The 23462-nt window shown below is 49.2% G+C and overlaps 2 protein-coding genes across 4 annotated transcripts in view; both read left to right on the top strand.

The window, feature by feature from the left end:
* The first annotated feature begins 1369 nt into the window (after positions 1–1369).
* ITPRIPL1 (ITPRIP like 1) lies at positions 1370–6204 on the top strand. Of its 3 annotated transcripts, none has more exons than XM_003908980.5 (3): positions 1370–1619; positions 1783–1885; positions 2667–6204. In XM_003908980.5, the coding sequence occupies exons 2-3, from the start codon at positions 1876–1878 to the stop codon at positions 4322–4324; spliced, it is 1668 nt and encodes a 555-aa protein (XP_003909029.2). In that variant the 5' UTR covers positions 1370–1619; positions 1783–1875; the 3' UTR covers positions 4325–6204. The 3 variants fall into 3 exon arrangements, with proteins under 3 accessions (XP_003909029.2, XP_021780746.2, XP_009182914.2); XM_021925054.2 differs by having other exon boundaries at positions 1370–1658; XM_009184650.4 differs by lacking the exons at positions 1370–1619; positions 1783–1885 and adding an exon at positions 1917–2333.
* Positions 6205–11627: 5423 nt separating this feature from the next.
* The window catches only part of NCAPH (non-SMC condensin I complex subunit H), a 36014-nt gene continuing 24179 nt past the window's right edge, over positions 11628–23462 (top strand). Inside the window, exons 1-6 of the mRNA XM_031655509.1 lie at positions 11628–11747; positions 16802–17054; positions 17210–17300; positions 17937–18029; positions 18343–18481; positions 19614–19738. Of these exons, the coding sequence (XP_031511369.1) occupies positions 11729–11747; positions 16802–17054; positions 17210–17300; positions 17937–18029; positions 18343–18481; positions 19614–19738 (720 nt within the window). The 5' untranslated portion in view covers positions 11628–11728. The remainder of the gene's footprint in view (positions 11748–16801; positions 17055–17209; positions 17301–17936; positions 18030–18342; positions 18482–19613; positions 19739–23462) is intronic.

Genomic DNA, 23462 nt, shown 5'->3' with positions numbered 1-23462 from the left:
ATGAATGCTCAATAACCTGTGATCTATTTTCCGTAATTCACGTTTATAAAAAGTAACTTTAGAACTTCAGTCATTGTCAGCCAGCAGACAGTTTTCCCTGCTCCACAATTAAATAAGTCAGTATTTTTGGAAGTACTGTACAAGTTGTTTGGGAGCTCCCTACACGTTGCCACTGGAAAAGAAGACCTGAAACCCAGCCGGGCGTGGTGGCTCACACATATCATCCCAGCACTTTGGGAGGCTGAGGCGGGCGGATCACCTGAGGTCAGTAGTTCGAGACCAGCCTGGCCAACATGGTGAAACCCTGTCTCTACTAAAAATATAAAAATTAGCCGGCCATGGTGGCTTATACCTGTGGTCCCAGTTACTCAGTAGGCTGAGGCAGGAGAATCACTAGAACCTGGGGCGGGGAGGCTGCAGTGAGCCGAGATGGTGCCACCGCACTCCAGCCTGGATGACAGAGCGAAACTCTGTCTCAGAAACAAACGAACAAACAAACAAAAACCCTGAAACCTGTCTTTCAGCAGAGAGATTTTAGTGAGTTAGTATCAAGAGGTCATCACTTCCTTTTCTCCTTGGAGAGCTGACACAGGACAGGAGGACTAAGCGCTCTTTCTGATATCTTAAGATCCCTTTCAGGAAACCGATTCTGTTGGTGTTTCTTAAGGTGTGATAAAGCTTGTCCAGCCTCCACACTGTATAAAGTTCTCCTTTATACACCCATGTATCAGCAGAGCTGCCCTGTAGGTAGGATTCTTACTCCCACGTGGCTAGTGAGTAGCAAGCAAGGCCACAAGTAAGGTCTTTGGGTGCTGTCTGTTCTTTCAGGAGAGTCACTTTGATATGAGAAAGGGGTTGGGGAAAGACGCCTGAGTCTGGGCGTGGTCTGGGAGAGAAGCACATTTAGGGTGCTGCAACCACATCTTATTTCTTGTGCCATTTTGCTCAGGGCCAGCCCGAAGTGAGAATGGCTTTTCTCGGTCAACTCCCAGTTTTACCACCATCATCCTTACTCGAATCCTAGTAAGTCTATTCTCCACTGAACTGAACCGAGTGCAGCTGACGGCAGGCACGCGGTGCCCCATTTGCCACCCCAGGAAGGCCGAGCAGCGGCGAGTGTGTGGCCACGGCCGCGAGTGTGTGGCCAAGGCCCCTCCACTCTCCCAGCAAACCCACGGTGCGTGGCCACGGCCCCTCCGCCCTCCCAGCAAACCCACGGTGCGTGGCCACGGCCCCTCCACTGTCCCAGCAAACCCACGGGGACCTGGGTGCGGACGGAGACCGGCTATGCGGCGGCCGCGGCCCCTGCGAGCTGAGCCACGGGGGTTTGGGCGGGGCGGAGCTTGTACTGGGTGGGCGGGGAGGAGCCCGGACGGCGGGAGCTGCTGGGGCGCGCGGGCGCCCTCGGAGCCGCGTGCTGGGGGTCCTAGGGGCCCACCGCGCCCAGCCAGACGTTCAGACGCTCAGCCAAACATGGTCTGTAACCCAGGAAAGGGGAGCAGGGCCACTCCCGCGCGCGGCCCCCGCGATGAACCGGACGCCCCCACCCTGCCGGGAAAAAGGCAGTGGCGGTCAGGCCGCGCTGTCTCTTTAAGACCGTGTTCCTCCTAACACCGAAGGTGAGGAACCCGGCCCTGGGTCCCGGGAGACAGCCCGAGGTGGGATGGGTAGGCGGGTGAGAGTACAAGTCTCTGGGCGTGGAATCTGGGGAAGTTATGAATGGGGGGAGGGGCGGGTTCGGAGTTGAACCAAAGCCCCCAGGTACCTTGTGCATTTTCACAGGGCTCCTGGACAGGGCGGGGAGACTAAGCAAGGCCAAGTTCCAAAGGAAGGAGAGTCCCAGCTGGTTTCCGCGTCCACACGGTGCGGTCCTTCATGAATCTGGGTAAGCGCGGTAGCTTGTGAATGAGGGTGAATGGCAGAAGCTCGGGCTTCACGGGTGGGTGGGGAGGCAGTGGAACTGACCCCTGCGGCTGTCAGGTAGGCCTTGGGCACCCGGTTCTGCATTCTGGACTAAGACGTGAAGCTAGCATGCCCACACGCTGGGTATCCACTGGCCCCTTAGGAGCTCAGAGGGTACCGTAGCAAGCAGCTGGTGGCACTGTGCCTCCCTGGCACTCCCTGGCAGAGAGGGAGAGGCTGAGTGATGAGGCTCACTGCATTTTGGGTGAGCAGAATGAAGACTGTGAAGTCACAGAGGAAGTGGAATGCTACAGCTGGCTGCCGGGCAGAGGAAAGGTGTCACCCAGGCAGGCTCGGGGATTTCTGGCTATGAAAGGAGCCTCTGGGGTCAGCAGGGCATGTCTGGTGCCCATGGTTGACTGATGAGTCGGGTGAGGCCACCCTACCACAAGGGTCCCCCTCCCCATCCTACACAGGAATGAAAACAGTCCCACGTCCACTTTCTGGAAGCCTAAATACCACCCACACCGTGTGGAAGGAAAGCAGGAGAGAGACTGAGGGGCACATGCTGCCGCCCTCTTTTCTCTCGAACCTCCTCCCAGGCCGACCACCCTTGCTGTGTCCAAGCCAAGCTCTGTAGGCTTTCTGTTTCTCCTGAGTAGTTGATTTTCAGAATTTGGGGTACCAGGGCTCTGGGGAGTGTGAGCTAGAGAGCGGATGAGTCTGGAAGATGACCACTGACTCCTACTCTCCCACTTCTCCAGATGCAGAGGCCTCCATGGCTGTGATAAGCCTGCTGTTCTTGGCAGTGATGTATGTTGTTCACCACCCCCTGATGGTCAGTGACCGGATGGACCTGGACACGTTAGCCAGGAGTCGGCAGCTGGAGAAGCGAATGAGCGAGGAGATGCGCCTGCTAGAGATGGAGTTTGAAGAGAGAAAGCAAGCGGCTGAGCAGAAGCAGAAGGCAGAGAACTTCTGGAGAGGAGACACGTCCAGCGACCAGTTAGTGCTGGGGAAGAAAGACATGGGGTGGCCGTTCCAGGCCGATGGCCAGGAGGGGCCTCTGGGCTGGATGCTGGGAAACCTGTGGAACACTGGCCTCTTTTGCCTTTTTCTCGTCTTTGAGCTCCTGCGACAGAACATGCAGCAAGAGCCGGCCTTTGATTCCAGCAGTGAGGAGGAGGAGGAGGAAGTCCATGTTGCCCCTGTCACCTCTTACAACTGGCTTACTGACTTCCCCTCCCAGGAGGCCCTGGACTCCTTTTACAAACACTATGTCCAAAATGCCATCCGTGACCTGCCTGGCACCTGTGAGTTTGTGGAGAGTTTTGTGGATGATCTCATTGAGGCCTGTCGGGTGCTCAGCCGCCAAGAGGCTCACCCACAACTGGAAGACTGCCTGGGCATCGGGGCTGCCTTTGAGAAATGGGGAACCCTCCATGAGACCCAGAAATTTGATATCCTGGTGCCCATCGTCCCCCCACAGGGCACCATGTTTGTCCTGGAGATGAAGGACCCGGCCCTGGGCCGCCGCTGTGGCTGTGTGCTGGTGGAGTCAGAATGTGTGTGCAAGCGTGAGAAGCTCCTAGGGGACGTGCTGTGCCTGGTGCACCACCACAGGGACCCCTCGGCAGGCTTGGAGAAGCGTAGTAGCTCCATCAAGGCAGCTCTCTGCACTGGCTTCCACCTAGACGTGTGCAAGACTGTGCAATGGTTCCGGAACATGATGGGCAATGCCTGGGCCCTTGTGGCCCACAAGTATGACTTTAAACTCAGTCTCCCACCGTCTCCCACCTCCTGCAAGCTCAGGCTAGATTATCGCTCAGGCCGCTTTCTCTCAATCCACTTGGTCCTGGGGGTGCAACGAGAAGACACCTTGGTCTACCTGGTGAGCCAGGCTCCTGACCAGGAGCAGCTCACCAGTGTGGACTGGCCTGAGTCCTTTGTGGCCTGTGAGCACTTGTTCCTGAAGCTGGTGGGGCGCTTTGCCCCCGAGAACACCTGTCACCTCAAGTGCCTCCAGATCATTTTAAGTCTCCGGCAGCATCAGAGCTTACCCCACGGAGCATCCCGCCCCATCCTCACATCTTACCACTTTAAAACAGCTCTCATGCACCTCCTGCTACGGCTGCCCCTCACGGACTGGGCCCACAACATGCTCTCTCAGCGGCTCCAGGACATTCTCTGGTTCTTGGGCCGTGGCCTCCAGCAAAGGTCCCTCCATCATTTCCTCATTGGTAACACTTCTCTGCCCCTGACCATCCCGATCCCTAAGACATTTAGGAGTGCTGAGCCTGTCAATCTCTTCCAGCACCTGGTGCTCAATCCCAAGGCACATTCACAGGCAGTGGAAGAGTTCCAAAACCTTCTGACCCAGGTGAAAACTCTGCCTCGTGCCCCACTGGCTGCAGCACCTTGATGTAAAGACCATTTTAAAAACAAACAGATGAAGGTATTTCTAATTCCTTGGGCTACAAAAGTGTTTATTTTTCAGATGTATCAGTGGTATATGTGACCTTCACCTTGCCAGTGGGGGCTGTGAGAAGACACCTTAGGGAGTGTGTGAGGTGGTGATGAGGATGGGCCTAATGACCCTGCGGGGCCTAATCAAGGGTGGGTCATCTGAGATTTTCTTCTGCTTAACTTTCATCATGACCCAAAGAAGGCCGAGGGAAACGGATGTTATGGGAGGATCTTGCTGCTAAGGAGGTGAAATCCAGAGGGGTACTGTGAAGTTGTGTTTTTGTATCAACACTGGAAGCGAGAGAACCAGAGAATAGCTTCATTCAAGCTTATTCCTTTTCGTGATTGACTCCTAGTGTGTTCTCTGTGAATTGGTTTCCTTGTTGAGCGGTTAGCTTAATTCTCATCCGAGCTGGTGGCACTCCATTTTATCCCAAATACTGTGATGGGCAACTTCTCATATTTTAGGATCTAATTTTTCAAACCTTCACTATGTCAAAAATATAACCAAGGCCGGGCGCAGTGGCTCACACCTGTTAATCCCAGCACTTTGGGAGGCCGAGGTGGGTGGATCGCCTGAGCTCAGGAGTTCAAGGCCACCCCGGGCAACATGGTGAAACCCCGTCTCTGCTGAAATACAAAAAATTAGCTGGGCATGGTGGCGCGTGCCTGTAGCCCCAGCTACTTGGGAGACTGAGGCACGAGAATCACTTAAGCTCCAGTGGTGGAGGCTGCAGTGAGCCGAGATGGCACCACTGCACTTCAGCTTGGGCTACAGAATGAGACTCCGTCTCAAAAAAAAAAAAAAGAAAATATAACCAAGATGTTTACATTCCATTTTCTTAGCTCTATTTTCATATGACAAGAGAGTTGTTTTTATCCATCTGAAAAAACTACCTAATTTATTCGCATTGATTCACATATATTAAGTCAGTAGTAACCTGTCTCATAATTGAGATAATGTGTTTAATCAATGAAATGGCTAACATCTCATGACCTTTTCAGTGCCTGGAGGCAACATTATAAAGGCCTTCACAAGGACAATCTTTTTGGGGGATCTGAGATGAACAATTGCTTTGTTTTTTGTGGGGAGCACTTGTTAAGTGTAAAGAAGGTTTAGCTGCCATGTTTAGCTGTGCTTTTTCTGTCTGGTCATGCCTCCTTTGTATTTTTTTTTTTTTTTTTTCAAAAATGACAAAGGGATTACTTGAACTGTGTTTGTGGTTTTGAAAGAGGGGTCATCACAATCCAGGCTCACTGCCAGGTTTGTATAGGAAAGGATTGGGAAGCAGTCCAGCTCTAAAGTTGTGATTCTAGAGATATGATTGGTGTGTTTTTCCCTTTTTTCAAAACCATGGGATGCTGAGGAGGAGTGTTAAGAAATGCAGCTATAGTTATGGGTGTGGTTGTTTTGGAAACGCCAATGCTGTTCTGTCTGCGCTGCCAAGAAGATCTGCTGGGGAGGGTAACCTGTCCCCACTGAACTGGACCTCAGCAAGGATCAGATGCTGGCCGTTATGGGCTTCAGTCATAGAATACACTCCCTCCCCTCCAGCAAAAATAAATTTAAAATGTCCCAAAGTCGGGTGCGGTGGCTCACGCCTGTAATCCCAGCACTTTGGGAGGCTGAGGTGGGCAGATCACTTGAGCCCAGGGGTTCAAGACCAGCCTGGGCAACCCGTTGCGATCCCGTCTCTACAAAAAATGAGCTGGGCATGGTGGCATACACCTGTGGTCCCTACTACTCTGGAGGCTGAGGCTGAAAGACTGCTTGAGCCCAGGAGGTCAGGGCTGTAGTGAGCTCTGATAGTGTCACTGTGCTCCAGTGACCCAGGGCAAAAAAGTGAGAATGTGTCTCAAAAAAAAAAAAAATTGTCCCAGAAGCTGATGTCAGTCAGTATTTGGGGCTCCCAGTGCACAATAGCTACTGTGTTCCCACGTTGCCCGCGTCCGTCTGGTACTGCTTTCAAGGCGAGATGCAATCCTGGTGGTTCCCTGCTGGTGGGATTTTGGTGTTCTAGAAACATCCATATACTTTTTGTTTAGAAAATTATGTGCTGATGTTTTAAGTTAGAGTCAATAAAGGAGGCTATTTTCTGTATACGTGAGAATCTCTGCAGTAACACACTCGGCAGGTCAGCATTCTCACATGCCTGTTCCCAAGAAGTTCATGTTACCCTGACAGCTCCGTTCAGTACCTCCTGGTATTGCTCAATGTACTTGGAACGAGTCTGCCTTGTGGTTGCCCAGTGGCATGGCCAGTGGCCAGAAAAGAATAAGAAACATCTAGGTGACTGATTTTCATGGCACCCAAACCAAAATTCAGCCAAATTAGAAGATCTTAGTGGTTGCAAACAAGCATACACTCTAACAAAAGTCTTCTCAGGTAGAAAGAAGGTGGTATCATTTCTAGGAGTGCATGGTTGTTTCTAGTCTAATAGATAAAAAAGAAAATAAAGGCCGGGTGTAGTGGCTCACGCCTGTAATCCCAGCACTTTGGGAGGCCGAGGTGGGCGGATCACTTGAGGTCAAGAGTTCCAAATCACCTGGCCAACATGGCAGAACCCCGTCTCTACTAAAAATTTGAAGACATTTGCTAGGCGTAGTGGCACACGCCTGTAATCCCAGCTACTCAGGAGGTTGAGGCAGGAGAATTGCTTGAACCCGGGAGGTGGAGGTTGCAGTGAGCTGGGATCGTGCCACCGCACTCCAGCCTGGGCGACAGAGCGAGACTCCGTCTCAAAAAAAAAAAAAAGAAAAAGAAAACACAAAGTTACGATAGTGGGCAGATGACTACAAAGGGAGCAGTCAGCAAAACTTGGGTGGAGCAGAGGGTGCGAGAAAGAGTAATAAACACACACACACACAAACAAGTAGTAATGGAAAGAACAGACCTGTAGTGCTCTGGGAATACTCTTACAATTAAAGAGGAAACCTTTCCAGCTAGGAAGCTAAGCTTTATTCTAAAACAAAACCTGGCTAGCCCCCAGGATACAACAGCAGTTATAGTAATGGGAATGCTTACTGTTCACTGAGCTTTGCCAGTGTTCGGGACACTGTTCTAATGGCTTTATATCTGGTAACTCATTTAATCTTTACACTGTAACCCCATGAAGTGGGCCCTTCATCCTGTCCATTTTACATGCGAGGAAACTGAGGCGCAGAAAGGGTATGCAACTTCCCCAAGGTCACGTAGCTAGTAAGTGGCAGAGCCAGGAAGAAACTATCTGCCGTCGCAACCTTTCAGCTTGGTCTTGGAAATAAAACAAGATGTAAGGGTTAAAGGGCTTTGAGAAGCAAAAAGCACTATATTTTAAAAGATTAGGTATGTTACTGTTTAGAAATTCTAGAAGACAGAAATTGTTGGTTCTTAGCCCAATCTTGAGGTCAAGAATTTCATATCACAGGCAAAAATTAAAGGCATTTGTGCTGGGTGCAGTGGCTCACACCTGTAATCCCAACACTTTGGGAGGCTGAGGCGGGTGGATCACCTGAGGTCGGAAGTTCGAGACCAGCCTGACCAACATGGAGAAACCCTGTCTCTACTAAAAATACAAAATTAGCTGGGCATGGTGGCAGGCGCCTGTAATTCCAGCTACTCAGGAGACTGAGGCAGGAGAATCACTTGAACCCAGGAGGCAGAGGCTGCAGTGAACTGAGATTGCGCCATTGCACTCCAGCCTGGGCAACAAAGCAAAACTCCGTCTCAAAAAAAAAAAAAAAAAAAAAAAAAAAGCATTTGCTTTAGAGGCCAAAATGAACGCAAAGCCATTTCAACTATGTGCCCACTGAGTCCCAGTGACTTGATGGTTTCTATCACAGACTACATCATTATATAAGCCAGCTGCAGGCTGGAAGGTCAGGGCACATTTGAAGTCAAAAGATTGCTTGTTCAGGTAGCCAATGGATAACGCTATTGTTCCTCACCTAAACTAAGGCAGTTTCCCATTTATTTGAGGGAAGTAGAATCTCCATGAAGAGTAAAACGGGGTGGGGAAGGGAGACAACACTAGCTCTGCTTTCCTGGCAGCCTAGGAGTAGTGGAGGAACTTAACTACTTTACTTTTGCACAAACAGAGGTATTGAGCTTTGTACATTTGTATACCACTGATACCAGTGATAAATCATTCACTCTTTTTTTTTTTTTAGACAGAGTTTTGCTCTGTCACCCAGGCTGGAGTGCAGTGGCACAATCTCAGCTCACTGCAAGCTCCGCCTCCCGGGTTCACGCCATTCTCCTGCCTCAGCCTCCCAAGTAGCTGGGACTACAGGCGCCCGCCACTACGCCCGGCTATTTTGTGTGTGTGTGTGTATTTTTAGTAGAGATGGGGTTTCAGCGTGTTAGCCAGGATGGTCTCGATCTCCTGACCTCGTGATCCACCCGCCTCGGCCTCCCAAAGTGCTGGAATTACAGGCTTGAGCCACCGCACCCGGCCAAATCATTCACTCTTTTGGCATCCTTCATAGCCCTAAAAACAAAACAAAGATGGCATGCAGAGCAGGAGGTGAAAGACCTGCCCGCACGAGGCAGCCCTGGCCCAGAGAGACACTGGGCATGGAGCTGGCTTTGCCTTCCTGCACATGAAGCTGGAAGCGGCTCAGGCGGCTCCATTATCCCCACAGAACAGCCTCAAGGCTCACCTAATGGGTCACCTGGTAGCTTTCCTCCACCAGGGCTTCCAAGCTGTTCTTCACCTCCCAACCCTTGCTGCTCTTAGTGTACACATGGAATCCAGAGGATCACACTTGTCCCAATGTCCTCCCTCAGATCCTTTCAGCAGAGAGAACAAGTGAGGGAGATGACAGGGACCCTAGCATATACTGAGCAAGTCCAGTGAAGGGGATACTGCCTTCCCCATTTTATAGATGGGGAAGAAGATGGGGTCCAGAGAGGTTAACCTGCCCAACCCAGGATTTAAAATTGTCTTCCAGCTGTACTCACTGAATACGTATTTAAGTACTTGCAGTGTCCAGGGCCAGCACCAAGCCGTGGGAAAACCACAGTGAGCAGATATGGCTTCATCTTCATGGAGCTGACAGTCTGTGTAGGAGACAGACATGAAATAGTCACTCTAGTGCATGGAAAATTGCACCTGTGACAAGTTCTCTTGAAGCCTCCAGTATGGAGAGTTGTGTGTATCAGGGAAGGCCTCCTTGAGGAACCTGAGGGGAGTGGAAACCGGACTGGAGCTACAGGGGTGAAGATGGGGATGAAGAGGATCCTGGCTAGAGGAGTGTGTGTGTGCAGAGGCCTGGGGGTAGGAGCAGGCGTGATGAGGGGAATCTGAAAAAAGGCCAGGGCAGCTGGAGGGCAGGGAGCAAGGGGAGCAAGGTCCCTGAGGAGGCTGGAGAGGCTGCAGGGGTGGGGAAGGGGGCAGGAAGACCCTTCCAGGGCCTTGTAGGACGCTTAAGAGGTTCCCAGGGCAGTGGAACCCCTCAAGGGTTATACTTCCGGGAGGAAGTGGTGGGGGGACAAGTGGGAGTGACAGCTCAGATTTGGACTCCTCATACACTACTCAGGGCCTGGGGGGCGGGCCAGAGCAGGCCAGTGAGAAGGTAATGTGGATGGAAGGAGAAAGGCAGGATTGGCGATTTTTAGGAGGTGAAAATAGCTTGCTTGATAATAGATTGCATGGGGAGAGGCCCTCCCAGGGAGGGGCCCCCCAGGATGACTCCAGGGTGCTGATTTGGGTTCTTGGATGGCTGATGGTATCATTTGCTGAGATGAACAGTGTCAACCCGTTTTGTCTAACCCACACAGCCTTACACTGAAGATTTGAAGGTGTTCACTAGAAGAACAAGTTTATAACAACAGATAGGCTTAAAAAGTGGTTTTCAGCTGGGTGCAGTGGCTCACGCCTATAATCCCAGCACTTTGAGAGGCCAAGGTGGGTGGATCACCTTAGGTCAGGAGTTGGAGACCAGCCTGACCAACATGGTGAAACCCCATCTCTACTAAAAATAGAAAAATTAGTCGGGCGTGGTGGCGGGCGCCTGTAATCCCAGCTATTCAGGAGGCTGAGGCAGGAGAATCGCTTGAACCCGGGAGGTGGAGGTTGCAGTGAGCTGAGATCGTGCCATTGCACTCCAGCCTGGGCAACAAAGCAACACTGTCTCAAAAAAACAAAACTGGTTTTCAACAAAGGGTGGCACTTTTTGATTGCCAAAATGACTGAGAGCACTGGTGGCATTTAGTGGGCAAATGGTGTCAGGGAGGCTTAAGAGCCCACAAAGAGGGCAAACATCCTATCATGCCAAGAATTGTTTCACCCTGAATGCCAATAGTGCCCTTGAAGAGAAACACTATAAAAGATGCCAGATATTATGAGAGTTACAAGAAATTCTAGGATGTGCTAGGGATATTCCAGGGAATGACCCTGGCCTTTACTTCCATAATTCAATCCTTAGGGTTAGATGAAACTGAAAGGACAGATGGCATTTTATGCTTATTTTGCTTTTTCGACCTTTATTTTTTTTGAAGGATGTTTCCAGGTATCTATTCACAAGAATCTGAATAAAATGATGGCCTTCATCTTATATTTATACTGTATTAAATGTACATTTTGTACTATATTAAATGTATATATAGCATTTTTGCATCAGTTCTTCCCCACCTGGACCGCTCCTCATTCCCATGTAGTCTCCAGCTCCCCTCCGTCCCTTTCCTCCCAGGTTTTCAGCGTTTTGCTGCCTACACAGCACAGGTCTCGTCTTCTCGATCATCTGCCTCCCCATTAGAAAGTAAAGTCCACGGGCTGAGCGCGGTGGCTCACGCCTGTAATCCCAGCACTTCGGAAGGCCGAGGCGGGCGGATCACCTGAGGTCAGGAGTTCGAGACCATCCTGGCCAACATGGTGAAACCCCGTCTCTACTAAAAATACAAGAATTAGCCGGGCGCGGTGGCTCATGCCTGTAATCCCAGCTACCCGGGAGGCTGAGGCAGGAGAATCGCTTCAACCCGGGAGGCGGAGGTTGCAGTGAGCCGAGATCGCGCCATTGGACTCCAGCCTGGGGGTCAAGAGCTAGACTGTTTCAAAAAAAAAAAAAAAAAAAGTATATTCCACGAAAGACGGGCTTTGCTCGTCCCGCTCGACGCTGGGTCCCCAAGCCCAGTCCTGCACCTAGTGCTCGAAAGGAATGGGTTTTCATCCTATTTCAGGGGGTCCACAGACCCCAAGAGCCCAATCAGAGCGGGTCCTCTACCCGGAACTCCTCATCCTGGCGCTGCCCGTGGCGGCCCGAGGTGGTCTGCGCAGGCGCGCTGCTGGCCCCGCCCTCCGGTGACGTCACGCGGCCGTTACGACGCTCAGGCGTCTCGACGCGCGCGATTTAAAACCACCTCAGGAGACGCCAAAGCAGGATGGGACCTCCCGGCCCAGGTGAGGCCGGGCCATCGGGAGGCGCGGCGGGAAGGGCCCCGAGCGAAGCAGTCCTTCGGGCGGGTAGGGCTGGCGGGCTCGCCTGGGCGGGGAGAGAGGATATGCTCAGCCCGGGGCTTGGCCCTGCGGCCGACTGCAGAGGCAGGTGCGGGGGGAGGGGAGGGCCGGCGCTGGGCGGGCTGACCTTGTGCGCTCAGCCAATCAGAAAGCGGCTTCGGCCGGCGTCGCAGCGCGCGCGCGGGCCCGGTCCACGCCCCTCAGTCCCGGGCGGAGGGTGGGGCGGCCTCCTCCCGGGGCTGCTAAGGCGTGCTCGGTGTCTCTCCGTTAAAATGGTGGTTTTCTTGGAATAGACGGTATTTTCGGGGCCTTGGAAGCGATGTGGTTACCGCCGTATGCTTAGCATGCATGCGTTTATTTTTGCACCTGTTCAAAAGTACTGAGCTCTCCCTTTGGGCGAACAGAACTGATATCTCTATACTTACTGTTGGAGTTGGGGAGACAGACAGTAAACAAAAGAAATCATTACGGATGAGGCTGAGGGCTGTGGTTGAGTATAGCAAAGTGGGGGTGGCTCCGCTAGGAGTTCAGGGAAGATCTTTAGGCAGATACCAGGGAACGTGTTGGAGGCAGAAGGAGCAAGTACAAAAATGAGGCAGGGAAGAGCTGGCCTGGCCTAGGACCTGACCAGAACGTTGTGACCAAGCTGAGTGAGGCCTGACACCTAGGCAGGGTCTGGAGGCCTTGGGTAAGAGATTGGGAAATTGAGGTACATTTTGGACATGGTATGTGTGACTTACGGGAGAGAGACTCAGGTGAAGGGGTCTATAATCACTTAGATGAGAATTTGGCTCTCGGGGGAGTTAACATGGACCACGCAGGGGAGTGGCCCATGGACTGAGAAATAAATTTGGATACCATTATCATATAGACCATAAAACCATGGGAACAGGTGAGAACACTAGGAAGGCCATGCACATCTAGGATCAACATTTAGAAGCTGGTTAGAGAAGGATGAGCTGGAAAAACTCAAAAGACAGTGGTATAGGAAGAAGCCAAGAGTGTTTCAACAAGGAAGGAACTGTCAGCTGTTTCAAATGCTGCTGAATTCCAAGAGAAAGGCCAGAAAATGACCATAGGGTTTGGCAACACGGAAGTTGTAGAAGATCACGAAAAGATAGTTCTTAGGAAGTTGGAATAGGAACTAGACCAGAGTGGGTTGAAAAATGAGTGGGAAATGAGGAAGTAAACATAGGAAGTGTCTGAGCTCAGTAACCATCGGTTGAATGGATGCATATCAAAGGCAAGGAGAGAAACCACGGGAAGATGATTTGGAGAATTAAAGCGTGCCTCGAATTCCAAGTTTAGTTTCTCTCTCAGATAAGGTTCTCCTTCAGTGCTTCCTATTTCTGTTAAGGTATCCTCTCCCAAGGTCCAGCTTCCTTCCTTAGCCTGTAGCCTACTGTACTCACATTCAAATACTGTCCTCACAAGTCCTCTTGATTCTGTTTCTAAAAATGTCTCTTGCCTCCTCCCTTCCTGTTTTCACTTTGTTTGTTTTGACCCCAGGTGAGAGTTATGTTAATCATACTCTTCAGCGTTTGGGAAGCCATCAGGGTACACATGAGGTTCTTATATTTTATTTATTCCCTTTTATCCCTGTTCACCACTCCGTCTTCCCTCACATGGGCAACCATTTCGTGTTTATTGTGTATCACTGTTTTCAATATATTCCTATTAAATATGTTGTACATTATTTTTTCCTTTGTATCATCAATTCTGAACCAGTTGTGGTCTAAATTCTTATTTCCATTTGGGGGATGAAACAAATTCTTAGAGCATTTACTTGCGTAAATTTCACTAGCTAGTAAACAGCAGAGCTGGAGTTGAAGCCAGGCCTTCTGGTTCTTACACTGGAAACTTTCCCTAAGGTCTCTCAGTTTGTTCATCTCTCTGTTTCAGTGATCTTGTTTCTTACTCGACCATAGTAGAGTAAGTAGGCCATAACCACTCACTCACTACCATAGCCACACCGTAGACCTTGTCATTACCGATAGGTGCACTACTCTCTCATCTTAATTTTAAGTATTCCACTTTAAAAAGTATAAAAAGAATTTTATATCTGTCTATCTATCTATATATATTTTGGTATGGAGTCTTGCTCTGTCGCCCAGGCTGGAGTGCAGTGGCGTGATCTTGGCTCACTGCAAGCTCCGCCTCCCAGGTTCACACTATTCTCCTGCCTCAGCCTCCCGAGTAGCTGGGACTACAGGCTTTAGAGGCCAAGGTGAGAGGATCACTTGAGGTCAGGAGTTTGAAACCAGCCTGGCCAACATGGCAAAACCCCGTCTCCACTAAAAATACAAAAATTAGCCAAGTGTGGTGGCACATGTCTGTAGTCCCAGCTACTCGGGAGGCTGAGGCAAGAGAATTGCTTGAGCCTGGGAGGCAGAGGTTGCAGTAAGCCAAGCTCCAGCCACTCCACTCCAGCCTGGGAGACAGAGCAAGACTCTGTCTCAAAAAACAAAACAAAACAAAAAGATCACTGGAGTCAGAGAACGCGAGAGTGAATTAGAAAGATATAGGTGTATTGAGAAGTGGGGTACTTTGCCAGGCATCTGTGGTTCCAGCTACTCAGGAGGCTGACTTTGCTTGCGCTCAGTGAGGCTGCAGTGAGCTAGGACAGCACCTGTGAATAGCCATGCACTCCAGCCTGGGCAACACAGCAAGATCCTGTCTCTAAAAAATAATAGGCCGGGCGAGGTGGCTCACGCTGTAATCCCAGCACTTTGGGAGGCCGAGATGGGCTGATCACGAGGTCAGGAGATCAAGACCATCCTGGCTAACACAGTGAAACCCCGTCTCTACTAAAAATACAAAAAATTAGCCAGGCATGGTGGCATGTACCTGTAGTCCCAGCTACTCAAGAGGCTGAGGCAGGAGAATCTCTTGAACCCTGGAGGTGGAGGTTACAGTGAGCTGAGATCCCGCCACTGCACTCTAGCCTGGGCAACGAAGCAAGACTCTGTCTCGGGGAAAACAAAAAAAAAGAAGTCCTTGAACGCCTTGTCACTGTTTGCTGTCTCCAGTTTCTCTTCTCCCATCTTCTCTTGAACCACTCCAGTTCAGCTTTCTCCCTTACTACTCTAGGAAAACTGTTTTTGTCAAGATCACCAGTAACGCTAGGTTCTAAATCCAATGATGGGTTCTCAGTCCTCGTCTACATAGTTTATCACATCCTTCTCCCCTAAAAATACTTTCTTCACCTGGCTTTTAGAATGCCACATTCTCCTGATTTTCTCCCCACCTCACTAGTTGCACATTTCCCAGCTCTTTTGCTGGTTTCTCCTTCTTCCCTGCTCTTTATTTTTATGTATTTTTTGTGACAGAGTCTCACTGTTGCCTAGGCTAGAGTGTAGTTGCATGATCTGGATTCACTACAGCCACCACCTCCCAGGTTCAAGCGATTTTCCTGCCTCAGCCTCCTGAGTAGCTGAGATTACAGGTGCCCACCATCACACTCAGCTAATTTTTGTATTTTTAGTAGAGATGAGGTTTCACCATGTTGGCCGGGCTGGTCTCGAACCCCTGACCTCATGTGATCTGCCTGCCTCAGCCTCCCAAAGTGCTTTCCTGCTCTTTAAACCTTTAAAGTGTTCTCTCTACTCAGTTATTTAGTGATCTCATCTAGTATTATGGCTCTGAATACCCTCTACATGCTGATGACTTCCCAGTGCGTGTCTCTCACCTGGAACTTTCCCTAAATTCTGGGATTAGATATCCACCTGTCTAACTCAGTTGGATGGCTAATACTAATAAGCATCTTTTTTTTTTTTTTTTGAGGCAGAGTTTCGTTCTTGTTGCCCAGATTGGAGTGCAATGGCACAATCTTGGCTCAGTGCAACCTCCGCCTCCCTTGGGTTCAAGCGATTACCTCACCTCAGCCTCCTGAGTAGCTGGAATTACAGGCGCTCCCCCCCACGCCCAGCTAACTTTTGTATTTTTAGTAGAGACAGGGTTTCACCATATTGGCCAGCTGGTCTCTAACTCCTGACCTCAGGTGATCTGCCTGCCTCAGCCTCCCAAAGTGCTGTAATTACAGGTGTGAGCCACCGTGCCCGGTAGCCCAGGCCATTTCCTAACTCCTGGCCTCAAGGGATCCTTCCACCTCCACCACCCAAAGGGCTAGGATTACAGGCATGAGCTACCATGTCCAGCGTTGTTTTTTTTTTTTTTTTTTGGTTGGTATCTTTTAAATTAAGAGACTAAGACAGTTTTCTTGAAAACTGTCCTGCATTCTAGATTTGTCTGAGTATTTCCTTGTGATATCATTTAACTTGTTCCTCAACCCCTTGTATTTCTCGTAAACCAGAAGTTAAAGATCTAAAGTTCGTTGGTTAAATTTAGGTTAAACGTGTTGGGTGGAAATACTTCCTGGGTGATGCTGTGAATTTCACATTGTGTCACGTGAAGAGATGAGTAACTTTCGGATTGATTTTTAGTGAGGCTACATTTGACTGGTTAATGTGGTCACTGGTAGAGTTTTTATTGTAAAAGACATTTTTCCCTTTGTAGTTAGCGCGTAATTGGATGATTCTTTGGAACGTTCGGTTTGTTTTACATGTTTATGTTGTTTTTTCTCTGCTTGCCGAGCTGTGGAGGAGCTGGGATCCGAGCCCAGCCTGTCTGACTCTGTAGCCCATACCTCACCCTTATCTCAGCATCTGCCTCTCACGTACCTGATGATGGGTTATATGTGTCTGTTGTCCAGCTTGTGAGCTTATCGTCCGTCTTTATATCCGTGCAGTACTTCCATTCACAACAGCTGCAGAGTGGATTGTTTGTCCCCGATTAGCAAAGAAGCATCAGAAACCTATGGCCCCCCCCGCACGTCCCAGAAACCCAAACTCTAGAGGTTCTAGCCGTTAAGTATTAGAGTTGGAGAAGGTCTTCGTGGAGAGTGTGTGCTGAACCTCCCCTCCTGTGACGGGCTCAAGTCTTCTTTGGATGTAGGAAATGTTCTCTTGAAGGTTTCTTGAGCAAGAATTTTGTTCCAGCACTGCCAGCCACAATGAATAACTCTTCTTTGGAGACCCGAGGACACCCCCACAGTGCCTCCTCCCCTTCAGAGCGGGTGTTCCCGATGCCCCTGCCCAGGAAGGCGCCTCTCAATATTCCCGGCACCCCAGTCCTCGAAGACTTTCCTCAGAATGACGATGAGAAGGAGCGGCTGCAGCGGAGGCGGTCGAGGGTCTTTGATCTGCAGTTCAGCACCGACTCGCCTCGCTTGTTGGCCTCCCCCTCCAGCAGGTGAGGGGCTTCTGGGCTGGCTCTCCTTGAGGCAGCCGCCTTGATGTGGGCTGCGTAGGTCCAGGCATCTCCACAAAACTTCATGGGTCTAGGGTTTGAAAATTTAAACTATCATGGATTCTTGCCAGAGTTGTTTGTTTTTGTTTTCCGTTTAGGATTATTGATGTTTCAGCTACTATGCCTAAGTTTACAAACACACAGATTACGGAACATTACTCCACCTGTATCAAACTGTCCACTGAAAATGTGAGTATCTGCTGGTTTATTACTGAAGATGTGATCCCTTGATCACAGGGGCAATCCAGCTATCTTGTTTCTGTAGAGAATGCACAATCAATGATGATGATTCTCCAGTGAGTCATCTTAGTGCTGGTGGTTTCCACCAGAAGTGCTGGTGGTTTTACTGTTTCCTCTAGACCCGTGGTGCACCTCCTGAGGGGCTGCCTGCTATCTGCCGTGTATCTGGAAAGGCAGCATGGCACATGAGTGAATAGTAGAGTTCTGGAGCTAGCCTGAGTTGGAGGCTACATGCTCTAAGCTGTGTGGGAGCCACCCAACCATGTTGCTTCCGTGTCCTCTGGAGAATGAGGGTAGTGCCTGCCTCATGAAGTTGTTTGGAGGGTGAGTCCCTTTGTGTGCAGTGCTTAGAGCAGGGCCTGCACACACCGAGCATTCAGGAATTTTGTGCTGTCATTCCCTAGCCTTGAACATGAGGACATGCCTGTGAGGATTTGGCTCTTGACAGGTGTTTTTGGGAAAAGAGGTCAGTGACAATATGTGGGTATTCCTATATAAAGACTTAGCTTCCTCTGTTCAAAGCAGCATTATTTACATGAGCCTAGGCTATAAATAATAATCCTTTCTGCTATTTTCTGTTTTCAGAAAATCACTACCAAGAATGCTTTTGGTTTGCACTTGATTGATTTTATGTCAGAGATTCTTAAACAGAAAGACACCGAACCAACCAACTTTAAAGTAAGAAGGATGTCCACTTTCTCTTGCATCTGAATTAAATGATGATTTCTACTATTTGGCATAACACAGTTGAATTCTGCAAAAACACGAGAGACTTCTCATTTACATGTTATGTTAGTTAATTTACTTTCTTTTCCTAAACTGATGAAATACAGACAGAATATATATTCTGTTTATTCCCTGTCAGTCATAGAGGGATCTTTGTCATTGTTTCCTTGGGGCAAGTAAATATTTTGTGAAGCTTGCTGTGTTTTACCTGTTCAGAAGTTCTTTTTTGTGCATCTTTGTGAATGCACTCTGATTGTTTGACCAGGTGGCTGCAGGCACTCTGGATGCCAGCACTAAGATCTATGCCGTACGCGTGGACGCCGTCCATGCCGACGTATACAGAGTCCTTGGGGGACTGGGCAAAGATGCACCGTCTTTGGAAGAAGTGGAAGGCCATGTTGCAGGTAGGTGGCTAGGGATCTGGATTTAAGTGGCTTTTTTTTTTAGGGCATGCCAGGTAGTTATCTGAGTAATATACTAGAGGAAGGTCACAAAAATCAGTGATCTCATTTTATTGAAAACAGGACATTTTTAGAACCATATATGGTCTTACATGAGAAGATACTCAAACACTAAAGTTATGTTTCCTTGAAAAAGAGAAGGGCCTTATAAAAGCGTTTATATTTTGTTTATGCCAGGTTGAGTAAACATCACCAACTAAGGAACTTCTGATCTGGGAGTCTTTGGAAATGGACTTGCATGAGAAGCCAAATCTAATAGTTTGGTTTCTCCATAAGTTGCAGATTAAATATGCCTGATGTTTTGAGAGAACTGCATGTTTTTTTTGTTTGGTTGGGTTTTTTTTTGTTTTTATTTGTTTATTTAATTTTTTTTTTTGAGACGAGACTCACTTTGTCACCCAGGCTGGTGTGCAGTGGTGCGATCTTGGCTCACGGCAGCCTCTGGCTCCCGAGTTCAAGCGATCCTCCTGCCTCAGCATCCCCAAGTAGCTGGGACTACAGGTGTGCGTCTCCATGCCCGGCTAATTTTTGTACTGTTTTGTAGAGATGGGGTTTCGTCATGTTGGCCAGGCTGGTCTCGAACTCCTGAGCTCAAGCGATCTGTCTGCCTGAGCCTCCGAAGTGCTGGGATTACAGGCGTGGGCCACCACACCCGGCCTCACATGTTTAAATTACGACCGTTCTTTCAGGTTTTGAAGAACTTGAGTAAGTTAAGTTCATCACATGCTTCAAAGCAGCCGTTGGGCCGGGCGCGGTGGCTCAAGCCTGTAATCCCAGCACTTTGGGAGGCCGAGGCGGGCGGATCATGAGGTCAGGAGATCGAGACCATCCTGGCTAACACGGTGAAACCCCGTCTGTACTAAAAAATACAAAAAAGTAGCCGGGCGCGGTGGCGGGCGCCTGTAGTCCCAGCTACTCGGGAGGCTGAGGCAGGAGAATGGCGTAAACCCGGGAGGCGGAGCTTGCAATGAGCTGAGATCGCACCACTGCACTCCAGCCTGGATGACAGAGCGAGACTCCGTCTCAAAAAAAAAAAAGCAGCCCTTGCAGTACACAGTTGTGTTTCTCCTTTTAGATGGAAGTGCTACTGAAATAGGAACAACCAAAAGGGCTCCAAAGCCAAAGAAGAAGCTCTTACACAGAACCATCGAGCAGAACATAAACAACCTCAATGTCTCCGAAGCAGATCGGAAGTGTGAGGTGAGGAACTGTGTGCACAGCGTGGTTTCTGACTAATTCAGAACCTTAGGGGCCGAGACTTGGCAGGGCTAAGGCTGCCTTGCTGGTATGTGCCCATTTAAGCCTCAAGGGAGTAAAACATTCAACTGATATCTCTGCATTATCATCCTTTAGCTTGACAGTAAAGACTAAAAGTAAGTCCCTCAGTGTTTCAGAATGATTGAGAAGAGACTCCAAATTGCTGAGAAATCTAATTGATAAAAAATTAATTTTATATCCTAGTAAATGTAGCAGTGGTTACGTTAGCTAACATTTAATGTACACATGGTGAGCACCATATATTTCCTTAAACCTGTAACCTGTGTTAACTCATCTAATCCTCACAACATTCTTGTGTCATTTTAGGAAGGGGTAACTGAGGCACAATGACTTGCCCAAAACGACACATCTAGTGAGTGAGCTAGGAGTTGAAGCTAAGTGGTCTAACTCCAGAATCCTAGCTTTAAATCATCTATCTAGCAAATCCTAAAGAATCTGCTTAAACAAATGGTACTGGAGGCCTCATTTATAATTAGCACAGTTAATTTAAAGCAAACAGGTGTTACTACAATTTTATTTTTTAATTCTGCCATTAAAAACATTGTTTCAGTGAGTATTCTAATACTTATTATCTTTGCACTCGTATGGGAGAATATAAGAAAATTCTGAGGCATGGATTTTAAGTTGCCCTCAAAAAAAGGTACTCATTTACTCTCCCACTAGCAATAGACTAGATTACTTCTCTCTCTTACCTCCACAACATTCATAAATGGTAATTAAGGTCACAAAACTGGAATTGGTCACCAAGGACATGAGTGTATGTGGGAAAAAGACTGGGAGTTCCTTTTCCCCAATGTTAGGAGTTCAGAGAGCTGAAGAAACACCAGTAGGTAGGAGGAACACCAGAAGAGCGTGGTATCCAAATGAGAAGGTATTTCAGGGAGTGGGGAATGATCAACCACGCCAAATGTGGCAACCTGAGGCCACTAATGAGCTTGGAGGGGGCCCCTCTGGACCTCAAGTTCAGACCTCCAGGAAAGGGCTTGGCCGGTGCTAGTGTCCCTGAGTTTGGGGGAGGGGATTGTGTGTCCAGGACCCAGACCCTGGAGCGGGGGCGTGCTGGCTGGTGCTGGTGTTTTAATAAGGCTGGTTCTGTGAGTGAAAATCTGCACCTGGGGTTCAGCTGCTGCTACAGGTGGGCCCTGCTGCAGCCAGGCTGGAACGCTGCTCAGTGACGCTCTCCTAACACGCAACCTACAGAGAGGAGCAAGTGCCTTCTTCCCCTCGGAGCCTGCAGTCTCCCTCTAGTGCCCCTTCTTGGTAGAGCCTAACAGGCAGCAGCTGGCAAAGCTGAATGTCCCAGTTTCCGCATCACAGCCGAGGAGAGAGGGTAGGCTTAGAGCTGAGAGGCAGTAGCTTAGTAACTGCCACATGGTGAAGTGTCATGAGGATTACTGTCAAAAAACTCTGGGGTGGGGGGAGAGAGAGATATATGTATAGAAAGTGGAAACAAATATGCAAAATGCCACCCATGGGGCAATCTAAATCGAAGTTTCACAGAGATTTACATGACTGTTTCAACATTCTTATGGATTTGAAATTCGTTATGATAAATGGGAGGAAAGGACTGAAAACACTTGAATATAGGCAGTTGTTTTGAAGAGTTTTGCTATAATTTGGAGCAGAGTACTGGGATAGCAAATGGAGGGAAAGGTAAAGCCAAGAGTTTTGATCTTGTTTTTGAATGGGAGAAATGACAGCATGTTCTGTTGATGGCAGCAGTCTAGTGGAGAAGGGATTATTGATGATGCAGCAGAAAGGAGAATTGCCAGGGTGATGTCCTTGCTCAGGTGAGAGGGAAGGGAATGGACAGCACAGGTTGGGCTTGACTGACAGGGGTGTTGTTTGGGTGTGCTCATGGCGGATCCTTCTGGATACTGTCTTAAAATAGGAAGCCAGGTCATCAGCTTACAGTGAGGATGGGGGAAGAAGGCACTAGGGGTATGAGGGAAAGGGTAGGAAAGAGTCCTCTAGGAGGTGGGTGAGTAAATGGACTAAGAAGATATGGTGTGACTGTCAGACAACTTAGGGTCTACCTGAGGGTGGTAGCAGATGGATTTAAAGTGAGGTCCGTCGGCATGATTTTGTTTCTCCAGCCGTGAATACCTGTGTGGGTACAATCATGGAGTAGGCAGAAAGTTGGGTTTAATATGGGATCCTGTTGAGCTGAGTGAATGGACACAGCTGGAAAGGGGCACTGGAGGTGAGAGCATGTGTAAAGGCATGGTCGCAGCCACTGCTTAGGGAATTTTACCTGGGAAGAGAGGGGAATGAGGGGCAGTGGAAAGTAATATAATCAGTAGATTGTAGGCCTGGTGGGGTCAAAGACTTCTTGGTGCTGGGGACAAGAAGGGGTGAGCTGGAAATGTAGGAGGTGGTTGTCAGAGAGGGGCCCTTAGAATTGAACATATGGAGAGGTTGCAGTCATGGTTAATGACTCAACTCAGAACAGGCGAGGGAACAAATGGCGGAGGCGGGGTGGGGGTCTTACTAGGCTGTCTTGGAGTCCTGGGTTGCTTAGGATGAAGGAGACCATTGAAGGAGAGGATATCAACCAAGAGGCAGTGTACTGGATGGATCAACATATGAATATTGAAATCAGTAAGAGCTGCACCAGGAGTAAATTTGGAGAATAGTAATGAGCCATGAACTAATACTAAGATCTTCCGAGAAGAAGGGGAGGTTGTGACCTGGGGGAGTTGGAAGATGACTGCAACGCAGATGGGCAGACAGTGGCAAAGGCTGATGTGGTACTCAGAGCTGGGGGCATCAGAAATTGGGAGGGGGGAGAGTTGGATGCTGCAGTCACCTAACCCACCTGTAGGCCACTGGTTTGAGGGCTGTGAAGATAAAGCAGCCACTGCGGAGGCCTGCAGGGGAAGCGTATCCTCAGGCTGGCACCATGTCTCAGTTGGAGCAGTGCCCCCAGCCTGTTTTTTATCACTTTTGCCCCTTCAGACCCTTTTAGACATTTTGTGCCTACTCCTTCCCCTTGAAATGAAATATTAAGGAATAAGATTTTGTCGGATAGGGTAGAGTTTGGATAGGCAAACATTATTGTAATATCTAAGATTGTTTTCCACCTTGCCTCTAGGAAACAGTTTTTACCCCTTGAGAGTGAAATGAGAACCCCATTGAGAAGACTTAAGTGAGAACAAGTAGGTGGAGAGAATCCTCAGGAACTCAGTGGGCGATAGAATTTTGCCGATGACTGAGTCTAGAGGGCCCTGAGGAAATACCAGTTTTTGAGGAGGAGTGGGAGATGGGGGCCATGGTGGGGATAGATCTTAGAGTCCAAGAAATGCAGAACTGTGGGTGTCTTGGGTCTTTTTGTGTAATTAATAAATAAGCCAAATAAAGGGCAACAGTGAGATGAATGCCAGTGTTCTTATAGCGATGATAGTGGTAAGACTGAGTGTGCAGGGGCTAGGGAAATGGGCCTTGCCATGCCCACTCTGAGTGGTGAGGTGAGCGGGGCATTGCTGTGCACAGGCAGGGAGGGGCCAGAGGAAGGAGAGTCACTGAGAATGAGGCCTAAAAGGGAGGGGAGAGGCGAGAGTGACTGGCTCTTGTGGGGAGAGGAGTTGTATTTTTTCCTATGTGTGTCAGCATTAACCATGGGTGATGCCAGATGTGCAGGCAGATG

The sequence above is a fragment of the Papio anubis genome, chromosome 14 (genome assembly GCF_008728515.1).
Source record: "Papio anubis isolate 15944 chromosome 14, Panubis1.0, whole genome shotgun sequence".
NCBI lineage: Eukaryota > Metazoa > Chordata > Mammalia > Primates > Cercopithecidae > Papio > Papio anubis.
Note: the sequence above shows the minus strand (reverse complement) of the source record. Positions and strands in the feature narration are given on the sequence as shown.